The sequence below is a fragment of the Taeniopygia guttata genome, chromosome 13 (assembly GCF_048771995.1).
Source record: "Taeniopygia guttata chromosome 13, bTaeGut7.mat, whole genome shotgun sequence".
Lineage (NCBI taxonomy): Eukaryota > Metazoa > Chordata > Aves > Passeriformes > Estrildidae > Taeniopygia > Taeniopygia guttata.
The window spans coordinates 16,598,602-16,625,918 of NC_133038.1; the positions used below are offsets into that span (position 1 = coordinate 16,598,602).

The following is a 27,317-nucleotide window of genomic DNA, read 5'->3' on the forward strand; positions in this document are numbered from 1 at the left end:
CCACAGTCCATCAAACAAAATACTGCAAGCATCATCAGTAGAAAAACACCACCATGCTCTTGCTAGTCTTATTTCCACAATTTCCAACTCTACAAATCCAGCAGGATGTGGTTTTCTCATCTCCAAGAGGCTTCTCTTTCTGCTCACTCCTCACAGCCGAAACTTGCGCCTGAAACAAAGAGCCCAACATTTCACACTCGCCCTTGTGCTCTGGGATTTCCCTCACCTTTCACAGTGCAGTTATTCCTAAATAAGCAGCCGACAGCACCAGCGTGCGTGTCTGGAATCTGTCCTCATAATCGGTTTTTTTCTGGCACCTTTTCATCAGAAATTACCCAAAGGGATCTTATTCTCCCTGACCTCTGCATGGGAACAGAAGACACTTTGCAAAAGCAATGGGTTTGATTTAACTTCTGAGGTGCAAAAGCATCCTTACACTTACTATCACTCACACCTGGGCATGCTTTATGTTTAAACACTAAACAGAGGCACATGTTTACCTGTTCACAGGTCAGCACTCACACAAGTTACAAGAGCAGCACAGCTATTAGCTAACAAAAGGCTACTTTAAAAAACTGAATGTAGTATATTGATACATGAATCTTAAATGCACATTGTAAGGAAACTTAAAAGACCTTTGAAATAAATTATCTGCTGCCCTCAGAGAGAAGGGGTGCCTGGTCTGCAGCCACAGCAGAGGGACTCAACAGCCTCTCAGTGACAGATGAGTGACAAATGCCACCTAACCAGGGCTCCAAGCCCATCTCTGACTTAGTTCTGCTCTAAGTGCAGAGCTGCTACTGCCTGTGATTTCTTTCAGGGGCCTCAAAGCTTTAAGATTCTGTCAGTGCCTGACATTTAATTAATTTCCTACAAACCCAAACATCACTTTGCATACTAATGAGTGTCGTGTACAGAGCAGTAACTGCACTCTGTAAGGAAACGAGTCACTGCATGGCAAAACTTTTAATTTGGATGTGCTAATTCAACAAACCCTGCAGTGGAGCTGCTCCTCAGCACTTCTCACCTCTCCAGGCTGCTCACAGAACCTGCTTGCCCCCGCTGGAAGTGGATCAAGCTGTGTGAGGGACTGCACCCCCTCGGGTGAGGGTGCAACACAACTTCATAGCTGGAAAAACAAGTTCTCCAGGCTTGACTTGCACACAACACAAAGTCCTGTGTCTGCTGGGTGTGTCTGCTTAACGAAAGACATTTTAACTTCATCAACACTCAGCCTCCTGCATGCCAAACCTCACTGCTGGAGCCTTAGGCTGGAAGAATGGGCCCCAGTCTGTTTTGTCTGCATGAATGGGATGTGGCTTCAGCTTTGATGAGAACACACCAAAACTCCAGAAATAAAAGTGTCAGCAGAATATACCTACCAGGGTTTTATCAAGTGATATTTTAATTTGTTTGGAAATGCAAGAGGGTTTAAGGAAGAGAAAGAAGAGTTATGCAGGAAGCTGCTGAAGCAAAGGTGTTAAAAACATGCACATTTTAAAAAGAGCTCAAGTTTTGGTGTGGTGACCTGACACAGGATAAAGAGTTCAGCAGACACACTGGTTAACATGCCAAACATCTATAACAAATCACTGTGGTCTAGCTTTGTTTATTGGGAATCACTTTAGTAACCTGAAGTCACAAATAAGCAGTAAATAACAAAAACTACAGATAAACACAGGTTACACATGCAAATTCCTGTTCACATCTCACATGTGCAGGTACATTAAGTGCACAGTTCTAAAGAGTCTTGACAAAACCAGGTTTTAACAAAAAAAATGATGTTAAAATGCAGGTATGAAAACTTCCATGTGAAGAATATAAAGATACCTTTGTCCCTTTTAGGACTTCAATGCTGCTTTTGACATACCAGAGATGTACGACAGCGACAAGATTCAAGTAAAAGCAGGAAGAGCTCAAGGAAATAATACTGGTCAGAGAATGGGCATTTACTTCTCACTAAAAATACACAGAATAGCTGAATAGGAAAGTCTAGCAAGAGCTTAGGAAAAAAAAAAATCACAAAGTTGTAAAGCTGACTAATCACTAATTTTCCTATTTGCTATAGATAACAGCAGTGACATTAAAAGAAACTGCAATTCAACATTTAAAAATGCAACTTACATTTAACGACTTTTCCAAAGTGAAATGCAATGACAGCCTCACACTAAAAATTAAACAGCTGCTAGGCTCAGACCAAAATACGGAATGTTCTAGATAAAATAAAAATACAGTATTACTTTTCATTTTTTATTCAGAATGGAATTGAAAGACAATTTCTGAAGCTTGAAAGTAGTAAATTTCATTTAAACGCAGTTTTCTTCTCATAGATGAGCTTTCCACAAGGGTGCAAGATTTTTCTGTAATAGCTTGAAGTGTCAAAAGTTGTTGCCATTCTCACATTAAGAACAAACTGTTGTCATTAACTTAACTGCATATGCTTTTTGCTACAACATTTAACACATGAACAGACCTATAATGCCTACTGTATCTCACTAAAACAAAAAAAGAATACAGTATTTCCATCTACTACTTGTACTGCTTTTAAAAAAGATTAACATTAAAAACAAAGCCACGTTTTCCTTACATCCTTCCTTCTTTTTAACCTTCTTTCTTTTGCCTGAAGTCTTCTGCCATTTTATCCAGAATTTTCTGTTGAAAGAAACCAGTTACATTTGGGATATATTTAAAGAGTTTCTCACAGGCACTACATAAAGAATGGAAACACAAATCCAATTTTCAAGTTTAAAATCTATGAGCATCAATTGCAAAGGTCATAACTAACAAGGCTAGCACTTCTCCTTGCCCTGGAGTGGAGCTCTCCTTGGCAAGCCAAGGGAATTCCTTCTCCTTTTGTCATGGACTTGTGACACACGGAGCCGCTTACCTGGGTGCAATCTGCCCTCTACAGAGGCACAGACACAGTATCTGCCCTCCCTGGAGAAGGGTTACTTTGGAATTCTGAGGAATTTGGTACCACTTCGATGATATTTGGCAGCAACATCAATTCACCTATTCTGTTTTCCCAAGCAAAGGAGACTTCCATCTCCAAGCAGGTGCCACTGTGAAACAGAAGCTGCATTCCCCCCTTCCCTCCTCAATTCCAAACCCTACCACAGTCACACAATCACCCACAAGGAGCTCACTGATCATTTTTGCCGTGGAAAAAGCAAAGCAAATCATGTTTCATTCAAGTCATAAAGCTCAAAAATTAGCATTTCCCCCCCCCCTTCCCTTTTTACATCAAAGCTTTAATGTCCCATAAGCAGGTATCTCAATGGAAAAAAAAAAGAAAACAAAAATAAAAAAACACTATGGTGATGGATGAGGTGGATTTTCCTCCTACAAGATCCCGCATGGGAACTGATTTTCTGATCTACTCCTTCACAGTGTTGTTTGATGACAATTTATGTGCCATCTGCCTTCCTGGGCCCTCTGTTTATTTAGGGGGTTCCCTGTTACTGCAAGAAGGCAAATGTCTGAATTATGAGGTGCCACATTCTCCTTCTCTGTGGAGCCCCTGGGGTTTGCTTTCAGCTCAGGGATCAACTGCCCTGAAATGCATTAATGTGACACTGTAGGACTATCAGAATTCCTTTGAGATTGCCCTTTCCTCGAGGTCATATTTGCAGCTCACAGTATGAGGTTACAGCAGCAGCATTGTCACTCATGCCATGCAATCATGTGATACCTCATCCGGTTAAGAAAATGGAAAAAGTGCTCACAAAATCAGAAGTTGCAAAGGTTTTTGCTTTTTTAAATATATAAAAACTTCATCTTAAGCTTTGTTGACTGGTTGAAAACACTCTCAAGGGACAACTGGAAGGGAACTGGGCCATCTGCATTTACTCTGCGTCACTACTTTGAAGCCTGGCCTTATTCCAATTGGAATTCCCTCTTTAATCCAAATTTACAAGAGAAAAAAAATGCTGGAGCCACTCTTTAAACTGTGTATTCGGCATATTGTTTTCACAAGATGAAGTTTTGGAGAGGTCTGTCTAGAGTTAAAAGTCACTGAGTAAGCCAATTTCCACTGCCTGAAAGGTATTTTTATTCTCAGTCCGGTTTCGTTGAGCTCTATTCCCCAGAAAGAATCAAGCCATTTAAAATGAACAAGTTTTTGCCTTACCTTCAACTTTTGATAATGAGGAAGGCTGCTGCAATGGGTCTTTTTTGCAACATCTTCATTTGTGTAGAACAGGGAACACAATTTGCAATAAAACCCTGTTTTGGGTACCACATAATTCACACCTAGAGGAGTAAACACCACAAAATAAACTAAGAGATCTACTCTACATCATTTCTTTTAATGTCATATGTCATTTCAGCTAAGTCTTAAAACCATAATTCACTTTACATTAAAAGCTGAATTATCTTTAAAAGTCTGTTTTAGTTTAGTCAAGCAGGGGCCTAGTAGTAACTAAATATGTGCAGGCTGTTTTTTTTTAAATTTAAAAATCAACCTTTCAGATTAAGGGTCCATTTTATTGGGTCCTTCAAGAACTCACAACATTTTGTAATCAGTTTTGGAGTATTTAATATGACTCTGAACTATTACCACTGTTGTGCTTTGTGCTAGCAATTGAATTTGTGTTGCTAAAAGATACCTCTGTCAATTTCTGCCTAAGGAAAGGGTTATGAAAAATGCTATGAAAATAAGGAAAAAAGGAAGACAATACTGGGTTTAAGGGCAGGAGTGAAAAAGGAGGAGGAGGGGAAAGCCCTAAAATGAAAGGCTATGGGGCAATGTATTGCCAAAAATAAAAGTCAGATGAAATGAGAAATGCTATTGCAATGCACAGAGACATTTCGGAAAAGGAATGGAAACAGCCTTACCAACAGGAATGTTTGGCTGGTATGGCCCAATCCTAAACTCATCTGGAACAAGAGGTTTCTCCAGAACACTCTTTGTTTCCTGCTCGCCCTGGGGGTCTGTGTTTTCCTGGGCGTTTTTCTCAGTATCCTGTGCTGCTGTTGTAGCATCAGAAGCTTCAACACTTTCAGCCTTGGCATTCTCTTCACTTTTCGTTCCGTTTTCCACTGTTTCACTCTCCTGCTCTGGCTCCTCAATCTTGTCCACCTTGATCTCTGCCAGGCTGTCCTCGCTCTTGCCCGCAGCCTTGGCTGCCAGCCCGGACTTGCGGAGCTTCTGGTGGTCGGAGTCCTCCTCGTCGCCCACCTCGTCCAGGGTGACGAAGCCCTCCATGCTGCGCGGGAAGCCGCCCACGTAGCGCTGCGGGGACAAGGGGCTGTGTCAGCTCAGCCTGAGCGCTCCCCTCAGACCCTCCCGAGCTTCACAACACAAACACATCCCCCAAACTCCTCCTACAGGAGTTGCCTCGCTCGCTCAAACTGTACTCAAGGTTTAACCAGCTCTTTTTGTACCCCACTGCCCCAGAATCAAGGATTCTCTTTCACAATTAATTTTTTTTTTTTTTGCATCAGGAGTGGCCACTGTTTCACCACAGCGACAATTTCAACTTAAGAACAGAGCCAAAACCACTTAAATTCTCAAGATGAAAGTTCTTTTAACATGAGTACCTTAAGTGATTTGGAGTACACAAATTTTGTTTTTATTTCCTTGTCCCGTAAGATCTTTAATTCATGGCCTTAATAGAAGGCAAAACCTTACCAGAACTATTCTATCCCCACTAATGGTATGAACGCTCATTAAAAAGAATGAAAAGCTCTTTTCAACCAGTAGAAAGCTTAGGTCATCCACATTAAAACAACAAAATCCAAACAAAACCCACCAACCACCCAAACTGTGAAGGTTTCAGGTTTCATTAGATGGACTAAATTCTGAATTTTTTGGAAATTCTCTTGCTGATATGGAGAGATCACTATTCCACATACTTAACAGCAACTCTGAGTAGGCCTAAGGCAGCATTTGCTTTGTGAACGTGGGTCTTCAAGGAATGAAGTTTGGCTCTGAAGCAGTTTATCATAGCCAATGCCACCATACTAATAAGGAACAGTAAGAAAACTGGGAAATGCCATTTGCATGGTCAGTATCCATCTCAGCATCATTAAGCAAGTTCCTTACAAGGATCTCCCAAAACTGAGATCCATGCACATCTCATTAAATTAGGAACATACCTTTCTTGCAAAGCAACATTCCAAGTCAACAAATTACTACAACTTTGCACACTACTCCACAGAACTGAGTACGAGTAACAAAGCAGGTAGGACCTAAGACCCACGAGAATGTGGGATGATGTAGTGAGAAAAAGGGAATTCACACTAAGTAGCCTGTGACTGGAAACATCTCTTGAAACCAATTCTTGTCTTCCTCCAGTGGGAAAGGGGCCCTGGCTAACTGCAGATGGTCCTACCTGCCCCTCAGTGTCAGGCGTAGCTGTACATCCAATTCTGTCCGAGCTCAGATTATTTTTTTAACATCATTTCGAGGCTCAAGAGTAACTACAAACAGCTTGCTGAGAAACTGCTCGGGAGAACAGAGTTCCTAGCTAAGTATTAGTCAAAAAAAGGTGAAGAGAAAAGCAAGCAAATCCCCAGCAAGCAACAAGGGTAGAAGCCCACAAATTAATTAAAGCTTGTGTCGAAACAGAATCAGGGGTTTTTAACTGAATCCACATGCAAGTTACATCCAGTGAGATCTTCCATTTTCCTCACAGGAGCTTTAACACCTGTTTCTCTCCAGACAGGTATTTTAAAGACCCACAGAGGAAGGTCTGCAACAGAATGCATATGGTGTGCTACCTAAGTTAGACTGGGCTTCCCCCATCTCACTGTGTGAGTTACCTTTTTAAGCTTTTTCTTGGCTGCTGGAGTGGCTGTAACATTCCCCTCAGTTTTTACAGTCGCATCATCAGGTGTGTCCTTTTTTTCCTCGGTAGCCACATCAGCTAAATTGGCAACATCTGCATCTTCTCCTGCTGAGCTGCCACTTTCCAACAGTGCTGCTGCCTCCTCCTCATCCACCAGCAGCTCGTCTTCAGACTCCAGGAGTAAACTGGGCTCATCTTGCTCTGTCTGTTCCCCACTTTTGGCACTTGAAGGCTCAGCAGCATCCTCCTGTTTCTCCTCTTTTGCTTTTTCTTCTGCATTGCCACTTTCAGGTTTCTGAGCAGGTTCTGTTTTGGACTTCTTATCACTGGGAGAATCTTTGCTGTCTGGGGAATATGTTCTCTTTCTGTAAAGAACAAAGAACATTGCTGCTTGTAAACCTGGAGAGAGTCCAGAAATTACTAAAGAAAAAGATCACATTTATTTAGACAAGCCTAGAAACTATTGTGTTTCAGTTCAGAAAATGGAAGGCTGAGGGAAACCCTGAAGGACATAATTCTTCGAACATATAAAAAGCTGCTCCAAGGAGAAATTATCCTTACAAGACAGGACAACTGCTTGTGGGTTTAAATTGCAGGAAGGCAAGGCAAATTAGGGGCTGCAAAGGATTTCCTGAGGAGCCTGAAGAGGCTGTGAAATCTCCATCATTAGAGGAAGGGGGGGTAGCATATTTGAAGCAGTTAATCTCTGGAAAAAACCACCAACCATTTGATCTCAAAGCTTGCCTGACTTTTGTATTGTTTCTATACGCTGAAGAAAGTATTTCCATACTTCCTTTAAACAACATCATGGTTTAACAATAGGAAATTACCTGGTTTTATCCTTTTTCAGCAGTTCAACTCCTTTGTTTGGAATCTAAAATTAAAAAAAAATCAGTGAGTCACAGCAGACTATGACTTACCAACTGCTGCATTAATTCAGACCAGAACACAGTCCAGCCAAGTGCTTCCAGCTACATTAAACCCCAGGAATTCTGTCCATGCCACCCACCAACTGATCAGTAAACCTTTATTTCATGTCAGACACGACCTGACCAACCTAGAAATCCCCTGCCTTTATTCACAGTAATTATTCAATACAAAACAAATGGGATATCCTGCTCCCAAAAATTCACATATAATTCCTGGTTTGTTTGTGAACCAACAGCATCTAGTGCAGGCACTGGGACAGATCAGGCCTAAGCTGTCCTTTTCTCCATCATTAGTGGAAAACCTTTAGCAAACTCCCATCACTTCACCTGTTTATGAATTACTGAACAGGAAATGTCATTTGTATTCAAGTGATTCAATCTATTCAAATTGCCACTAAGTGCTCATTTTGCTGCACTACCATGTGCAACAGTAAGATTTGTTCATGCTCCACAACAAAGTTGATGTTTCTAGGAGACAGCCTGACAGTTCAGATTTCTCCTTTTATTATCACAGAATATTCTGAGTTGGAAGGGACCTGTACGGAACATCAAGTCCAGCTCTTCAGTGAACAGTCCAAAAGGGCTGAACCCACAACCCTGGTATTACCAGCACTATGCTCTGACCAGCTGACTTCCTCTTGGTTTTCTAACTACTGTCCCAGTCTGATCAAGAAACATCTACAATTGCATGACTATTACCCTGGTGTTATGTAAAAACTCCCTTTAGTCAGTCTTTCCCTCCTTCGTATCACCTGCAAAGGCAGAGGTGCAGTTCTGATACATTTTAAGTTTTCACAAACCTTCTTGATTTTCATAGATGAAGGGGAAAAAAAGGATCCCACATTAGAGAATGTTCTAAATGGAGTAATTTTAATTAAAATCTACATAATTTACTCTAAAATCTGAATTATAGTAACTGTTTGGGTTAGTTTAATCTGAAAGAAATATCCTTTAACTTCTCCTCATAACACTACACTTGTGCCAAGTAACTGGAGTCAGAAATATTAGCCAACTGTTCAATTTTACATGCAACATAATTTTCAATAAGAAATAGCTATCATCTACTTCCCTTTACATCTTCAGCTACAATTAAAAAAGTCCTTACCCTTAACACCAGTTTCTTGTACTTTTCAGATAAATCCACTTTCACACATCTGCCTTGGAACCACAGCGCTTTGTTGGCACAATGCTCAACCATGGCCAAAGCATCTTCTCGGGTCTCCATCTCAATAAAGGCCTGAAAAGATTAAAACACACATTAAAAAAGGCTCTTAAACACACAACACTTTCCCAGGCAGTGCGATTTAACTTGCAGCATTTCCAAATGCTGAAACAAAATTATGAGATTCAATTTCATCCATCCTCACCAAACACTTGAACATTTACCCAAGTGCTCTGCAAACCCCAGCTTTCCCATTCAGAACATCTGTCCCAGGGACAGTTCTGAAATTCAACAGGCATTTGAATAATCTGCCAAAAAAGACACCATAAAGTAAAATATGATTTAAATTAAAAAGTACCGGGACAACGAAACTCTTATTTAGTATTTATATACCCAGGAATTTCAGGGGAGCTGAGAGACTACCTCAGTATTTTATTCGTGGTTTTTGAGAGAAAGCTGAAACAGAAAGGCAGTAACTGCTGCTCCTCCAGCTTTGTGAGGAGATCTCACAAGGCTGCTGAATGAGCTTTAAACAAACACATCTGTGCTGGAGTATCCTTGCCAAAAAACTGAAAGCTGTTTCAGCAGCCAACTTAGACAGCAAAGGGATTTTGTTTTTCCAGTGAAGTAAGGTCAGGGTTGACTTCCTAGGGGGTCACACAACAGTTTAGTAATTTTTCACTTCTCAAGTATGGCATTAGGGTTTCAGACACCCACCTCTTTGTAAAAGCAGGGGAACTTCCTTTTCTAACTCAAGGAAGCAATGAACTGGGACAGTAAAGTTTAAAAAAAATAAGAGCTAAATAGTTTAAACTCCTGTGTATTTCTAGAAATCTTGTTCATGCACATCCAAAGCATTTCACTATACACATGCAATGGTCTGTCTTCAAACCTTTCTCTTCCAAGCTAGAAAAGCAAAGGACTACTTTTGTTTAGTTTTAAAGAATGAAAAAGGGTAAATAAAAGGAACATGTAACAGTGGAATATATGTTTCATAGGTAATGGTTTTTCAGCCCTAAGAAAACAAACCCAAGGCTCCACAGAATCTGCATTATCAAATAATTAAACCTCCATGCTAAAATACCTGTTTTTCTGTTTTTAAATCAGCTCATATTCCAGGGACACAAGAAGCATCAAGGAAGCTTCACAGGAAGCTCCAAGGCAAACCCCCAACCTAGACAGACCTTGGATCATTTCCAAACTTGTGCCAGAGCACAAAATCCACACATGCCCCAGCTACAGGTGTTCATTTCTTCCCATTTAAACCCCCTGAAGCCGTGCCACAGGGGCTCCCCTGCATCACCTGGCTTTTCATTCTCATCAGGATGTAGTTCTTGATCTTCCCGTAGGGCTCAGCCAGTTTGAGCACGGCGTTGTCAGAGTAGCCCGAGTGGGGCAAGTTGCTCAGGTGGATCACACGACCAAGCTCTGGTTTTGGTGGCTCAGTCTTTTGGTCAGGTTTACCCTCAGGTTTCTAAGATTAAAAGGGAAAGACATTTTTTAAGACCTATATATAAAATATACATGGGTGACTGTCCCTTGATTAATCTGATGCACTGAAAAGTACAGAAATTAGGAATAACTTAAATGCAGCAGCATCATAACACTGATTGCCCCAGATTAAAATAAGGCAATGCAGAAAAAAGCAAAGTGTTTTACCTTTATTCTCTTGTATTTCTGTGACAAGTGGACTCTGACAGGTTTACCAAACACCAGGGCAGGTGTTGTTGAATAATATTCCACTGCAGCCTGGGCATCTTCAGTGGTTGACATTTCAATAAATGCCTAAAATCATACAAAAGTAAATTACGTGCTGCTCTTTCAGGAATCTAACTTTGTTAAAAAATTTCAAGCTCTTCCATGCTTCCTTTTAAAAATAACTGCATCAGAAATGAAAACTGCTTTTTGGTTACAATGTGAACTGACCTGCAGAACTTGGCAGATACTTCATTTAGGTGCCAAACAGAACTATTTTTTTTTGTTTACATTCCACCTAGATTTAGATTCAAAACATTAATTTGCTTCCTGCTTTTTCCACTTACATGGTATTACTTTTTTGCACACTTCAAAATAAGACACACTCCATAATACAAACTAAAATCAAGTAAGTTTTCAGATAGTTTTCACACAAGAGCAGAATGTGGTGTTGTTGAGAAAGCAATGAACAACCAAGCAGGAGGATTTTTCAATGTTTAAGTGAAAATGCAGTAGTGCAGCATTTCTGGAAACACTCCTCCTTTCCCACATGTCCCTGATGACAGATGTGGCATCTCACTGGGTGGCTGAGCAAGTCTTTTTCAAAAACAAAGCTCAGACAGTGACATGAAGGCCACCAGAGACACCAGCCAGCCCCACCAGCAGAGCCCTGGGACCCAACCTTACCTCATTGATTTTATTTAGAATCAGGTGATTTGTGATTATCCCAAAGGGCTCAACGAGCTGAAGCAGCTGATATCTCAGGTTCTTTCCCCTCTGGAAATCCATGATGTGCACAACTCTGCTTGTTTCCTGTTGAAGACAAAGCATGTGCACACAGCATGAAAAAACCTGAGTACCAGCAAACCTAAAGTCTGCCAAGGCTCTGCTCTACTGGTGTAACTGTTTAAATTTTTAAAAATTATTTGTATCTTCACTAGTGACTGCAACAAGATGCATCCAGAAAAGGCACAGCTTTTCTACAGATAGCCAGAGCAAGATGCCTGCCACCCTAAAGCTGCCTTTTGGCAAGTTCACTTCCCACAGCTTCATCATTAAGAGAACGTTCAAAGAAGTTCTGTACAGTTTTGGAATAAATATTTTGTAGAGTACTCAACACAACAAACTCCCATCTCATACCAAAGCTTCAGTACTTCCACACAAATTCCAACATCTCACTTCTAAAGACAAACAATTAATTAAAAAACCAAAATCCTCACCTTAAGAAAACACAGAAAAAGTATATAACAAAAATGTGAGTTAAAAAGAAGAATTTCAATACTAACCACTCTGCCCTTCTGCATGTGTCTGGGTCCTTGCATATTGCCATTTCCAGCTCCTTTAAGAAATTGAAAGAATGAACAAGCTTAGTTCAACCTGTAAGACTGGGATTAACATGTCTCATCGTGAGTTCTTGAAAGACATGTCACTTGTAATACCAGAGTGAAATCAAGTTCTAAAACCTAATTATTTCATTGCACTCTAAAAAGGGTTTTTATTTATTTCAGAACTCTTGTAACTTGGGGTCCTCATTCCCGCTCCTTCTCTTTAACATGAGAGAAAGAGCTGCGTTTATTGCTGTTCAGGAACAGCAGAGAGTAAGTACAGCCCACTGGGGAAAAAAAAAATCACCCATTTTAAACAAGATTTGCCAGAGGAAAACTCCTCTGTACACAAAGGATGTGAAATTTCTTTATCTAAGACACTCTTTATACAGTTGAGGATTTAGGTTCTAAAACACCAATTTAATCACAACATCCATTGAAAAAATCCAAAATACCAAACACAAACAAAACCCCTTTCAAATAGTTTGGCCTATAGTGAAATCAGAGATATTTTGAAAAATTAACAGTGTTATTTTAATGTAATAAAGTATGAATGCATCTATAATCTAAAAAGTGTCTAAAATACCTGTACTCCGTCAGGATATTCAACAAAATTAATTAATTTTGCTATTTTAGTCATTTGAACTATGTAAAAGGTAGGAAGTAAGAGCATCAGGCAAGAATCTGATTCTTAGCCTCCTTTCCTGAGAGGAAGAGGCTTGCATCATCCATCTTTCCACTTCTATTCCAATTTATTTCTCGATTTCACTTGAAAATAAGGGGAAAAACCACTCAGGACACTGAATTCTTACCAGAAAACTCCACCAACATGTAGCTACTCTGAAGACAGATAGAAAAACCTCCTACATAGGAAAAAAAAATCCAAGTGCTCAAAACATGTAGATTAATCTCAGTTAAAAATCACCAGCCATAGGGAGCTGGCAAAAAGGTGAAGTGTGGGAACACAGTACCAGTCCCACCACTGCCAAAGTATTTCGGGTCTCGTGCTTAGAAAAGCATTCTCCTTTGTTCTTTCAAAACACTGATAAAAAATCAAAACAAGAGTAAAAAAAAAAAAACCTAGCAAGAAGCTAAACCTGGTAAAGGCAGGTGCCTGCTGAGGTTACCTCTGGGCCCAACAGGAGGTCCTCCAAGGTGGAATGGAGGTGGTGGTGGTCCCAAAATTCCCGGTGCAGGGTTTGTAGATTGCTGCAACATAAAGGGATCACCCCTAGAAAGAGGGGAAAACACACTGTCATTTTAAGGCAAGAAACTGTGAAGCTTTAATTCACAAAACACCCTAATTTCTGCAGAGCTTCTATGCAGACAACTCAGGCTACTTCTACTGCTGCCCTTCAGCTGGAAAAAAAAGGGAAGAATCAATCTGAACCAAAGGAAGTGTGTTGTTTCACATAAAATGTTAGAAACTCTCTCTGCTTCAAATAAACAATTATAAATACTTCAAAATTAATTACTACTTACATTCCATGTCCTGAATCACTGTCAGGATTCCATTCTGGGTATCTTAAAAGAGACAAAATTAAAAGAAAATGTAAGAAACATGCAATCTCCTTTGGCTGTGTAACACAAACAGCAATACCTGGAGGTGTAAGACAGCTGCAGCACAGGCAACACTCCAGGCCCGCTGCCAGAGCCATGAGCAGCACTGACAGAAATGCTGCTCTTCAGGACAAACTCCCTACTCTGTTAGCAGAACTGCTGGTTTTACAACAAAAATGTACAAGTTGGTATCAGCAACTACAATTACATCAGATTCTCAACTGCTAAGTTCCAGCTATTACATATACATCAGTAGGATTCCAAAGCTATGAACCAAGATCCCTTTTTGTCCTGAAGATTCTCCAAGTTGCTTTTATTCCCTAGAAGGCACAGTAAGTTTTCTAAACCTGCTTCGTGCAACAGTTATTTAAAATTAGGGAATATCTTGAGCTGGAAAGGACCCACAAGGATCATCCAGTCCAACTCCTGGCCCTGCACAGGACACCCAAGAATGGCAGGCTGTGCCTGAGTGCTGTCCCAGGCTGAGCCCTCCTCCCCAGTTACTGTACTTCAGTTCATACATTTCGAGCAGCAGCTGACAGCGGCGGCTGTGAGTCGCTCCATTGATGTGATGGTTCCACTCCTGCAGCAAAGTAAACAAGGCACAATTAGCAGCCATCCATGGGAGTCCTTCCCACAAAGTCATGGCCTAGAGCAGTGTCTTCTCTGCTAAGCTGGAGTTTTGCAGATCCATAGAGAATGGAATCTGCTGGTGGTGCTTTGAGGAGACACTGACACTGGACCTCCCTCTTCCCTGCTAACCTGGCTGAAAAGGTGTCTGGTGGGAACAGGGCTGCTCCAGCCTCAGAGTGCAAAGCTCCCTGGAAAACTCCAGCCCAGGCACTGAGGGCCATGGCAGCCTTTGGAACTGAAGGCTGTTTGTATGTCTTCAGGCATTGCAGAATTTCCTCTGCTCTGCTTCATTCCTCAGATTTCTACAGATTAATATGAAGTAAACACTCCAATTTTTAGAACCATAAAGAGGCCAAGAAATTGCACGGAATTCAGAAAGGAAAGACTAAAAGAAACCTAAGTGCATAGCTAGGACAAACTACAAGTATACAGATGAAATATCAAATATATGACCACTTGAGGGAAATAAAAAGTGAAAAAAGCAGATCTAAACCAAGATGGTACAAAGGAGAAATAATGAAATTGAACCAAATAATCCAGGTAAAACTCCTCCTGGTTCTGGTTTTAGCACTAGATAGGAATGAGGGATTTCTGCAGACCATTTTAACTGCAAAGGGATTTACTTATTTTAGTGCCTGATCTCTGTATCTTTATATTCTTACAAGTAAGAGCACAAATCTGTGCTTTATTCACATTTGGGAAGTGACAGAAGCTCTGGAGTTTCCCTGCTGCATATCTGGGAGCCACAGCCTGACCTTCACTCTGCTGCTCCTCAGGGAAGAAAAACACCAGCAGAGATAAATGGGGGGGAGAGTCTTTCAAGAGCCTTGGGGCTTAAAGTTTTCTACAACTGAAGGTTTTTTTCTTACCAGCCACATTTTCAACTATGAACACAAAGTGCACTGGCAACTGCTTTATGTGGCTCCTCTTATATGTCTGTTTCTACTCAGCACCAACAAAGGGTTTTTGCCTAATCCCATATCTTTCCAAATTTTTGGTCCCTGCCACACTACAGCCATCCTGGATACAATGAGACATTCCCAAGGCTCACTGTAGCATTCCATATGTTAAATGCCTACCCTGCACTTCCTACAAAGGAGAAAAATCTCAATTTAAAGTCTCTCAAAGTACTATGCTCCCAACATGGAGCAAGATGAAGTCATCCCTTTTATCAAGATGTAAAATCAGAGCACCACTTTTTCTTGTTAACTGCACAAGATGTAGGCTCTGCAACTATAAATAGGCTGGCAATTAGGATGAAAAATACCCACCAGAAAAAAATCTATGAACCACTCAATATGAAGTTTCTTCAGTTCAATACCTGCTAACAAGTGTTAACATTACACTCTAGAAAACAGTCCTTTAAACCCCAAATCCCTCTAAATTTGGGGGCACAGTCAGTAAAGCCTCAGTGGCTAATTCCACCAGCCATAACATGCTTTCAATCTGTCTCAATACAAAACTGATGTAGAAGTTATCTGCAAACTACAGGCAAAATTCAGAAGATTTAATTCTCATTCAAATACTTCTAAACTGGCAAAAAAGGGGGATGTGATTGTAACTTCAGATTTTTCTTCTCCCCTAGGGAACAATGGTAGCTCATCTACATTAATTTTTTAATTCCACAATTCTTAATCTGGATTCTCTTTGCTGCTTGCACCATTTGGAAGCATCCCTTCCCCAGGGTTTTGGGGCACCAGATTATTTGCATTTACAGGAACTCATTAACACAAAGGCCCCAAGTTAAGCAAGAGATAACCTGAACTGAGTTTCTGAAAACCCAGATTCCCCTTTGGCTCGGTCGATGCAAGCCAGAGGACACGCTGTTCCTCTGAAAATGAGGCCACACTTGAGCACCTAATTTTAGCCAGCCCTGTCCCAGGGCCACAGCCAGGTTCTCCCTCTGAGATGTACCAGGTTCAAGCCTTTCACCTCCAATCACCTCCAAATTCATCTGCTCGGGTTGCATCAGCCTTTATCTCTGGCAGGAAAACAATCCCTCCACATCTAACACCTCATTCCCTGATAAAGGGATCAGGATTGACAAAATGCCTGAAGTAACTGGGGCACAATTTACTTCACAGACAGAAAATAAACTCAGTCTTAAAATATACACACATCAAATTAAAGAAGCAATTAAGCACATCATTAAAATGAAAAAAACCCACCAAAATTCTACTCTGCCAATTTAAGTTACACTAAGGATGTTTAACACCTTGCTTGTATTTAAAATACACATGGCTTGATCAAACACTTTAAAAAATCACTGATAGTTTTATCTGGAGGTGGGGAAAATATTTTGTTACTAAGGTAATAAATTTACAGTCCCAGCTATGAAAGGCATTCCCTTTCTGCTTTCCATAAATTTCCGTTCAAATCAGATTATTTTAAAAGTTATGTTTTACTTGATTGGATTTTGTGGAAGACAAAATAAGGAATTTTGTAATGGTTGGGTATACAAAGCAGAGGAAAGAAGGAGAGAAAGAGAAAAATTCTTGTGGTGACATGATTTCTGAAGTCAGAAATAAAGCCCCAACTTGGGTAATAAGAACCAGATGATCCAATCATAAATATTTTACTGTGCACTAGCAGTTTTAAAGTCAAAGTATGTTCCTTAAAAAAAAAGTTACAGAAGAGGTCAGCCACTTATGTTATGCTGTTAAAAGAATTTGGTGTTTCTCATACCTGGAAAGGTATTTCCATGAGGATATCCTTTCATTAGATCTGCACTCCAAAGCACACTAAGAGCCGTTAGCCTTTAAAATAAAGAGCTAAAAAGACCCCTACTTACAGGATTACCGGTTGCCATCTTCAAGGGCCTCAGAAGGTAAATGTTCAATCTAACCAAATGAAGTCCTTTTACAGAACTAAGCATGGCAGCTAAACTGTTAACACTTAAAACTTTAGTGAAAATAAACGTCAAATACAGGAGACAAGAAACCTGGATTACTGTATTTTATATCAAAAGTAATTAAAGCAACACAAGTTCATAAACTGTCAGATCAGGTGGAGCCATACAGCATGTGCTCTAGAAGTGGTTTGATCCTTTCCTTGCAGGGACAGAATAATTCTTGTGTTTCAGAAAGATCAGATGTACAGAACAGCACTTTTTGAGAGGTAACTGTAAAGAAATGGTTAGTAACAGCAATTCCACATTGTATCAATTTTACAGTAATAGCACTTATTATGTTTTCAATTGAAGGCCTTCAAGCTAATTAGACACTAATTGTGACAAGAGGGGCACTGTATTAGCCAATTAAATTGCCTAGTATACTGGAAATCAGCAAGATGAGTACACTGGAAAAGGTGAAAGTGAGAAGGCTCTGAAAACACCATCTGAATCATGTTGAGTAACCTGCTCCCTTTGCAGAGCTGCACTAGGCGTGGATAACTAAGAGGGAAGTTTCAGCATCACCGAACACACCCGAAGATCCACTCTACTCGTGAGCCAAGTAAAGAACACTACTAGGAACACAGAGCAGGATACTGCAACAGCAGACTGATTGCTCGGAGAGTCTACAGGGATAGATGCAACATGTGACAATAAAAAGTGAGTCTGAAGTGTTCTAAGAAAGTTGTGAAAAAAGGAGAAAAATGACGACAAATTTCAGCCATAGTATGAGATAGAGTGTTAAAGTGAAATTAAAAAGGCAAGAATGAGCTAATCTAAAACGTGGTTTTTACTTTTGCAAATAAGTTCCAGGGCTCTACATTAACTCTTTCCCTCTGGACAGGGAAAAAGCAGAACTATGCAAGAATGCATCTTAACTACATATAAATCAGCAATCAAGACAGATGTGGAGGAGAGCTGAAACTAGCTTCCGGAATGGCACAGTACATACACTGCAAAAAAACCCCAAACCAACAAAAAAATATCAAAACCCACCCCAAAACTGCTTGAATGCCAGATGTTTGTGGTTAAGAGAACATGTAGATGTAAAATATAAACAAGATATCCCAGTAGATGATAGCTGTTTGACTTGAAGTTAAGCAATCTGGGCAAATAAAATACATTAATGTAAAGCCCTGGTTTACAATGTTTGTCAACAATTACCTTACAAATAAACCAAGTGCCTTTTTCACTCTCAAACCAACTTTCAGATCATTTCAAAAGCAACCAGGCCATAGAAATAATTAAAGAAATAGGTAAAAACAGAACAGATACTACAATGTAAAGGAAAATAGAAGTATCTGGTGCATAACTCACCTTATTAGAATGAACTGGCATATCACATATAGAGCACAGATGGGGATAACCCTTCGGTAAGAATCCATGGAAGTCTTCAATATTGCTATTTGGAGGAGCACCTCTCTTTTTCTCAAAGAGAGATCTCTCGGGACCAGGACCACGACCCATTCTGTCATACTCACTGTCAAATTTATGATAGTTATGCGAAGTCTCACCATAAAAAGATTCATCCCTACACCTTTCTCCATCTCTCAATCTGTCATCTTCATAATCCATTCTGTCATAATAACCAGATTCTTGAGAACGACTTCCATGGTCATAGTCAACCACTGGGTTGAGACTAGGACCACGATCATCAAAGCTATCTCTTCTAAAATGCCTTTTTTCTTCCCAATCATCCCTAGGTACTCTGTATGGTGGTTCCCGTGTGGATGATCTGCCATCTCTACCATAACCTTCTTCAGCTCTCCTCCTTTTAAGTTGTAGAAGGATCTGAGGCAAGTTTTCAGGAGTGATCTTGTCCTCGGGATAGCGACTCAGTTCATCTAAGTCTCTAGCAGACAGACCAAAGCTGGCCAAAATGTTTGTGGCCTGGTCTGCATCTCCACGGTGCTGAGAAGACAAAGGGAGCGGACCTCTACTTCCAATGTTAAATATAGACTGCAAATTATGGGAAGAGGTACTACCAGAAGACAGTGCACTATGAGATCCTTGTTGGTTCAATGAAGAACTCATTCCAAGATTCATTAAGCTAGCAAGGCGTGCAGTACCCTGGTTCATCCTTCCAAGAGATGCTGGCATATTTAAAGACTGGGTAGCAGCAGCAAGAAGGCCTATTCCTGCAGAGAGGTCACGCCCATGACCTTGTGAATCCCTACTCAGAGATGACTGCTGGAATGACTTGGACATTGTAGAACTAGAGCTTGTCTACTTTATGGATCAAAAAAATTCTTTTTGTTTAGTTTTTTTTAAGATGGCTGCAAAGAGAGCTCACACTAGAAAGCTAGGCAAACTTCACTTCAAAAATGGTAACGCCAAGAAAGAGGATCAATAATGACTGCAGATCTTCTTCAAGCTGAGAAACACCAGACAATTCTGTAGAAAAACAAGCAGTTTTAGTCATAAATCCCTTTAAACAGATGCAGTTTTAAACTTATGCATCATGTTGAGCTAAAAAAACATTAAAGATCTCAATCTTACAAGGCTTTTATCACATAACAGATTCAAGAGTTACCCAGAACCTACATATATTATTGCAGATAAAAATACAGTAGTGTTTCCTATACATACTACTCTTCTTCCACAAAAAGCTACTTTCACACCGAAGAAAAATGAATTTCAGAAGTTTGTGATGTCTGAAAGCATCTATAAAGTTTACTGGCATGTAAGCCTTGATCTCTGGTTAATGGCTTTGTTCATACCCTACATTAATGTACTATGTCTGTGAGAAGAACACAAAAAACTTAGGCCCATAGAATCCAAGATGATTTTGGCATATAACACATATTTGAAAATGAAACCTCTACCATCACAGAACAGGACGAAAGGAAGTTAAAAGTAACTGAAGTCTGGGCAAAAAGTTTCTGCTATAAGATCTGTAAATAAGACCAAACATAATGTTCAGTCTTTATGCAGTAAAATTCCAATTACTGATGTGAAGACAGATGTGAACAAGAAAAACAAGTTTTACATTTTGCAGGAAGTAAACAAGACCTCTTGTTCCAATTGCAGTTACACTGCCAACAGCCTTGCTGAAGGGATTCTTTACTCTGTTACATGGCAGCTGTGACATTAGCTTGTACTCTCAGACCTCAAACTAAACAAGGTCAGGCTTAGTGCTGGGATGGGAGACCCAAGGAAAACCCTGCTCCTGCAGGAAGAGACCCCAGTGAGTCAGGAGATGGCACCACATCCCAGCGGCATTGCCTGCCTGGGGCTGGCACTGGCACGGTGACCACGTGTGGGAGTTAAAGATCCTAAAATACTGCTCACAAGAGAGAAGTGACTCTTTAGTGTCCCATTAAAATACTAATCTAGCACTCAAATATTTGGTTCAACTGCATTTACACAAAGTTTTAACTAAACAGTCTATCAATATCCACAGCATGCTGCAATGAATACATTTCATAAAATGTTCTTTTAGGGCAGAGCAGAAATAACTGTAACACTTCACCCCATCCTCCTCCAGCCTTGGGACAGATACATAAAGTTTAAAGCAATTCAATATGTTAAAATATTCCAGCGGGAATAATCTGAATAATCTGCTCTTGGGTCCCTGACGCCACAAAGCCCTTTCCAGTGTGGGCAGAGCAGTTCTGCTTCTCCAGCACTGCCACCGAGGAGCACATCAAACACAGAATCACTGGGAAAAGAAACAGGCACAAACTGCACAGCTGCAAATGAAGTCAGCTCCCAAGAGAACAGGTACATTTGGGGGAGGAATGGAAAGGACAAAATTAAAGCAAGGACGTTTCCTTGAAGAGACCAGCTCTGCAGAAGGCAATGGCTCTTGTACTGGAAAGAGAAGGAAAAAGGTCAAGGTTAGAGGTCTCTAGCCCCACTGCCTGCTCAATACACAGGCTGTTCCAACAGTGCATGAAACTGAAAAGCACTTTTTTTTTCCCTCTGTAGCAGCATTTATGTAAAAAAAAAGATTGCCTGAAAAACACACAAAATACACAAAACTCTACCTCTGCAAAGTAACTCCTTGATACAATTTGCTACATGATCTGTTATCAATGCATCTAAACTAATTTCAACTACATTTTTAAGATTCAAATACACTGGAGTCACTGAAAGGAAGCTTAACTGTGTGACATTTGTTAAGAATAAGAGATTGTGAAACATGTGAATGAAAAGAAGTTTGGAAGTTCTGAGGCAGAAGACAGAAAACACCGCAAAAAGCTTCAGAGGAAAACAGTAACACAAGAACACAGGGGGAGCACACCAGCTGAATTCTAAGGGAGATGCCCCAGAGAAGGGGGCCACACTGGAGGACACCTGAACAGAAAGCATGAAGAGCTATATTGTAAAAATCAAGACTCTTCTGAGTTCAAACAGAGAGGAACTCCAATATTCACCTGGGTACCATGCTTTTATCTTACATTCATTCAATATTCTTCAAAGTACTTTTATCACAATTTTACAAGCTAATCTTTACTCATTCAATTTTTACACCTAAATTTCCTCCTAGTTCATTCACACTCTTTCAGAAGGGTTTGAAGCTGAACTTACTGGGTTCTTCATAAAATCAGGTATTCCAGGGGGCTGAGCCTGACCTAGCAGCAATTCCACAAATACCCCTGTGGTCAGGACAGGTTCGCTGTGTCCTGCTGTTAGTGCAAGGACACACACTATTCAAGTTTCCACTAAATCAGGAAAGTTCTCTACTTTTCAAAAACATCCTTTATTTGAACAAATGCTCCCTAATCAATTGGCAGTTCATTGTGTGCTACTGCAGAGATTAGCAGGGAACAAATCCCATGGCACCCTGGCCTGGCAGGACCAGGGCTGCAGGACCCAACGGTGCCATGCTGAGACCCCACACCAGAGCTTCACAGAATGACACCCAGTTCCTGCAGCTGCAAACACTCAGAGAAGGGACAAAGGGAAAATAAAAATAGGAAAGATGGGAGAAAAACCCAAGACAAAGACACAGAGAGGGACAATCTTATGGAAAGGCGTGAAGTGGGACAGTAAGACAAGTGTATGATGAAGACAGAGTACATGTCGGCAATTGGTGCTATCAGGAAATGCCCTACATCCAGTTAGGTACTTGAGTACTTAAATTAATAAGTTTGAATATCACCAAAAAACCACTATTTATCACACCACTCATCTTGCAACAGCTGCTGCACTCCACTCCTAACCAACCCTGTCCTTTAAGACAACGGAAAGAGGTGGGGGAAGAGCTCTACCCTCACACCAAAGATGTTTAACTTCCACAGGGTCAGGTTTAACGTGATCCCAAGGCAGCACTTCCTGTGCTGATGATTCCATGCCAGTATCTGATAGAGACAGGTTCCCATGGAGCAGGGCCAGCTTTTGAGAGAGGGTGCCATCAACTGAGTCACAGCAACAAGAGGGGTAGGATTGAACGGCTGCCTCGAGAGCCAGACACGAGTTAGTTCAAAGTGTTATGCTACTTGTTCTCCATGTAACTTCAGCTACTCTGGGAACAGACAGGCTTTCACATACACCTTTTTTAAAGATCTGTGGACAGAAATTTGGCCATATTAAGATTTGAAAATATACAATATCAAGCAATCTTGAAATAAGTTGAAAGTCAAAATGTTATTAGATTTCCAGACAAATGCAGACAATGAAAACAATTTGTATCTACAAGTTGCAAAAGAGTTTTCTATAAAAGGCAGACAACAAAAATAAGGAATTTGAATCCTACAGAGTACACTGTTATCAGAGCCCAAAATGAGGCTGATTTTCAAACACTGTAGAAGGTTTTTCTCTTAGTGTAAATCTGAACATATCTTTTCAATAAAGCTTTGAACTCTTGCTCCAATATTAAGTTTGACCTAAGAACTGAGTTTAATTCAGTGAATTTTTGGAATATATTGATCATGCTGAACACAATAACCTCAGCTTGTCACCTCTTATGGAACACAAATAGGCCGAAAAATCCCCAGCTCCCTATTCCTTCTGCCACTCTCAGGGGGTTTTAACCTATGCATAGTTAATGTAATTTTAATGTTAACCTTGTTCTTAGAACAACACATCTTTTACCCATTTCTCTTTCACTATTTACAGGAAAAAGACTTAAAAATGAAAAGTAACTGTCTTCACTTTCTAGTCAGTTTCACTTTTACTTCAAAACACATTGAATTAGAATAAATAAATTAAGCTGTGGTGAAAACATGAAATTATCCACAAGCTGAAAATAAACACCCTCAATTTGTAATAACACAATGCTTTTGCAGACCATAGACCCTTGAGAAAAAAGTATCAGAGAAGTTTTTGGGAGTCTGCTCTTTGGATAAACATCGATAGGTCTTCCTTGTCTCTTACACATCGTACTTGGTGTGGCACTCTGTTCTGCTATGGGAGAATTCTTCTGCTCCTTGGCAAAACTGGCTCCAGCACACCATGGCAAAAAGGGCTATTGAGGGAAGAGCTCTGGAATTTGGACACACAGCCCCCCCATGCTGCGCAGAGAATTGATGGTGGCAAAAACAAGAACTTGCAAGGAAATTAGAAGCAGATGTTATCTAGTTGCTGAATGACCAAGTACAATGGATTTCAAATCCAAGGGATTAACTTTTGGACAATACAGAAAAGGTCACTGTATTGTCCAAAGGCAAAGGAGGCATTGCCCAGCTGCCTTAAATAAATGCAGATTCTTGCTCATTTCAGCTCCCAATACTCAGAGTGGTTATTTAATACAGCTGTTCCACAGGCAAGACAAGCACTCCTCTTGTTCAAACCACCTCAAAGGTCATGCCCTTCATGAAACTTCAGGAGCACCTGGCACACAGGACTCTGCTTTTTCTGGGCACAGATTAACCAGTCCGCTTCAGGCACAACAACTGGAGGAGTTTCAGTTCTTCGGATTAAGTTTATCTTCATCCCAGGGACTTCTTGATCAGAGAAACACAAAATAATCTGAGAGTTTAAGTGACTGTAACAGAGGATTGCTTCAGAACAGGGAAGTGTGACATCTGAATAGGCATATTTACAAATGGGGAATTAAAATGACTGATTTAGCAATCCAGAATCGTAAAAGAACTTAGTTTTCAACATCTGAATGCAAAAAGGAACACAAAAGAGGTTGGTTTCCCATTTCTGCTCATTATATAATTTAATATATTCAACCAGCCCTCTTTTGTAAGAGATGCATTTATTCCTTTACAGAAACAGAAGTAGAAAAAAGAAGATTCGAGAACAGTAGAGAAAGAAGGCAAAACCCATGTATTTTTATGAAAGGCAAAGAAGTAACACCCAGAAACAGGTAACTGTTGTCACTGTGGTGACCACACCACAAACACATTCCTTTCTAGGGCTTTCAATCCCACAGACACCTTCAGAGCCTCCACTTTCCAGTAAAACAGGTGCACACAGGTTCCTGCAGCTCCAAAAATCTCCTTGGAGCCACTAACAGTGGGGCTCTGCCAAAACCAGAATCTCTGTGGAATTTCACTGGGAAACTCCGGCAACACAACTGTGTCCTTATGCACAACAAGGACACAATTCTTCTTCATTCCCAGAAGGTGTGGGGACCAACAGCCCCTCAGACACCAAAATTTTGATACCAACCCCAGAAGAATTCACAGACCAATTTTTACCATTAAAAAAAAAAAAAAGGAAAAAAAAAAGAAAACAAAAAAGAAAAGAAAAACCTCACACAGAACAGTTCTGTGTTCTGATCTGGTAACCTGAATTTCCATCTGCCTCCAGGCTTTTCCAGAGCTGGGATAAAATCCTGGTCTTTCCCAGCTGAAATCCTACTTGAGGTTGCAAGAAGTATTCTAGCTGCAGAGAAAAATCAAAGAACTGTTTCATTGGTTCAGTGCTCAAAATAAAAACCCTTTTGTTGAAATTATGACTGCACAATATGGTACTTAAACACTCACAAGCTAAATGAGTTCAGAAATATAGTGAAGTATTTGCTTTTGTTTTTAAGACTTGTTGACTCAGAGCTGATGAAGAAAGGAAGCAACACTAAAAAAACCACTCATAAATTAACAAACTGAATGGAAATAATTTCATTGCAGCTCTGCTTGCAACAGCTTCTCCCCCAGATTTGCTGAGCCACCCAGAAGCCTGTTGAGTATTACATTATAAAATACCTTTGTATTCACCAAATCTCTCAGCAGAGACATGTGCAAGTCACAGCAAAGGGCAGCACACAGCTTTTCCTAATTTCTCACCCAATTAATGAGTATTTTTATTTAACTGCAGTCCTGCATAAACCAAGCAGCTATAATGTAACAGCTATATGAAACTTCAGTCTGGAGCCCCAAACACGGACTCTTCTTCCCCTCTCTTTAATTCATTTCCAGTTTTTATCTGCAGGAACATGGATATCCACATTTTAAGGACGCATTTAGGAGTTTGACTGGGGTTCTTTTCCCATCATTTAGTTCCAGGATGTATGCAACACCAAGTGCACAATGCAGAAGTACAAACACCAGCTTGTTACTTCACAAACACGTCCAAGGTCTGCGTGCCAGTATCTTCACTCAGAATTTAGTAATAAATCATTTTGTAAAGTTTTTTTTTTTGACAAAATTCAAGACAAAAGTACACTAATTTCTTGGGAACACAATAAAAATGTTAGTATGTTCCACTACACATAAAAGTAATTTACCGTTTTAGTACATTGAAAACTTAAAATATTAACACTTCAAAATATAAGAAGATTAAACCACTGGATCAATAGATTCTTTGTAATGAAGATTCTGAAAATGCACCCTTTTCTTCTCCCCATGAAAACTACACGGACTGCTTTAAGAAACTTACATTTTTGACCAGAGCTGCTCCCTACTTATCTGACTCCCAGAAGTCAGGACCACCTACAATTCAAAAAAACTGAAGAATTTAAGGCTGAGAAGAAAAGAATAGATTGTTCAACAGTTTGAACCCTATCAGATACTTTTTTCCCAACGGTCTGCATCGTGGAAAGAAAAGCAGGCACACATTTGGAAACTGAGGGATGGTTCAGCTTTCTTTCAACAGCGTAAATGCCTCATTTATCATTTAACAAAGCAGTTTTTCAGTCTCCCAGAAAATTCTTTTCAACTTCTGGTTGTTTTCAGAATAGGTGAACTTTGTATCTCATTACTCTGACTCTGGAAGCCGAGTGTGTACATTAAAGAAACGGAACGTTATCAGTCCGCCACAGGAAGAAAAAAAAACATCCCCGCAGCTTGATTTGTAAGCACAGCCTGAAACATATGAAAGTGAAACTGAGTAGAAAGAGAGGTCAAACGGCTGCCTGCACAGTCAGGATTCTTGTTGCTCACTTCATTAAGTCTTAAGGCCGGATAGGCATAAAAACCAGCAGTTTAAGACTCCAACGGCCTTCAGAGAGTTAAGGAAGGAGGGAGGAACAAGGCCGCGGCAGGCGCCAGCAGCGTGGGCAGGGGAGAGCTCCAGGCAGCGGAAAGCGCGGTGGAGCTGGGTCCCGCTGTCCGCGGGCCCGGGGAGCGGCGGCGGGGCCGGGGCTTTGTTCGGGCCCGGCGCGGCCGCAGTTCCGGCTGGCGGCGGGCGGGGGCGCCCCGGGGCCCGCGGCACCGGCCGGGCCGGGCCTGCGCGTGACGGCCGCGCGCCCCCCCCTCATCCGCCGCGCGCTCCCGCCTCGCCCCCCCCCCCCCCCCCCACCCCTCACGGCGGGGCGGCCGCCGCCGGACCCCGAGATGGCGGCGGGCCGGGGGCGCGGCGCCGCTCCTACCTGCGAGCCGGCGGGGACGGAACGCGGCGGCGCCTCCCGCTCGGCGCGGCGCCAGCGGCGGGGGAAAGGAACGGACGGACGGCGGAACCGAGGGAAGGAGAGAGGGACTGAAGCGGCTGCGCGAGCCCCGCGCGTGCTCCGCCGCGCTCGCGAGAGCACGCCCGCCCGCTGCCCGCCTGCTCACGTGCCCGGCGGCGGCCGCCCCGCTCAGCTCCGGTATCGCCGGTGAGTCCGCGCCGCTCCCGCCGCTGGCCGGGACCGCCCGCCGTGAGGGATGTGGGGTGTGGGATGGGGACGGGGAGGAGGCGCAGCCGGTACGGCTCTCGCGAGAGGTGCGGGCCGCTCACCGTGCTCTCGCGAGAACGCCGTTGCACCGCACGCCGCCAGCCCGCCGCCCGCGCCCCGCTCATTGTCCGCGCTCCCGCGGGGCAATATGGGAAGGCGCGGGGGCGGGGCGGGGCGGCGGCCACGCCCCCCGGGAGGAGCGCGGGCCCCGGGGCCGCGGGTTCGCGGCTGCCCTCGGCCGCTTCCGGGGAGTGGCATCGCCGCCGCGGCGTGTGCCCGGGGGAGCCGAGGGATTGGGTATCCAGCGTGTCCGGGATAGCCACGGGATCCTCCGGTCCCACGCT

The 27,317-nt window shown here is 41.7% G+C and overlaps 1 protein-coding gene across 6 annotated transcripts; it reads right to left on the reverse strand.

Moving 5' to 3' along the window:
- Nucleotides 1-1,593: 1,593 nt before the first annotated feature.
- Nucleotides 1,594-27,242, reverse strand: MATR3 (matrin 3). Of its 6 annotated transcripts, none has more exon segments than NM_001205256.1 (15): nt 1,594-2,652; nt 4,130-4,251; nt 4,837-5,233; nt 6,766-7,156; nt 7,622-7,665; nt 8,826-8,957; nt 10,186-10,356; nt 10,542-10,667; nt 11,265-11,390; nt 11,864-11,916; nt 13,030-13,133; nt 13,385-13,426; nt 13,984-14,045; nt 18,303-19,379; nt 27,036-27,110. In NM_001205256.1, coding segments are annotated over 14 exon segments (2,712 nt in total). In that variant the 5' UTR covers nt 19,194-19,379; nt 27,036-27,110; the 3' UTR covers nt 1,594-2,601.
- Nucleotides 27,243-27,317: the final 75 nt, after the last annotated feature.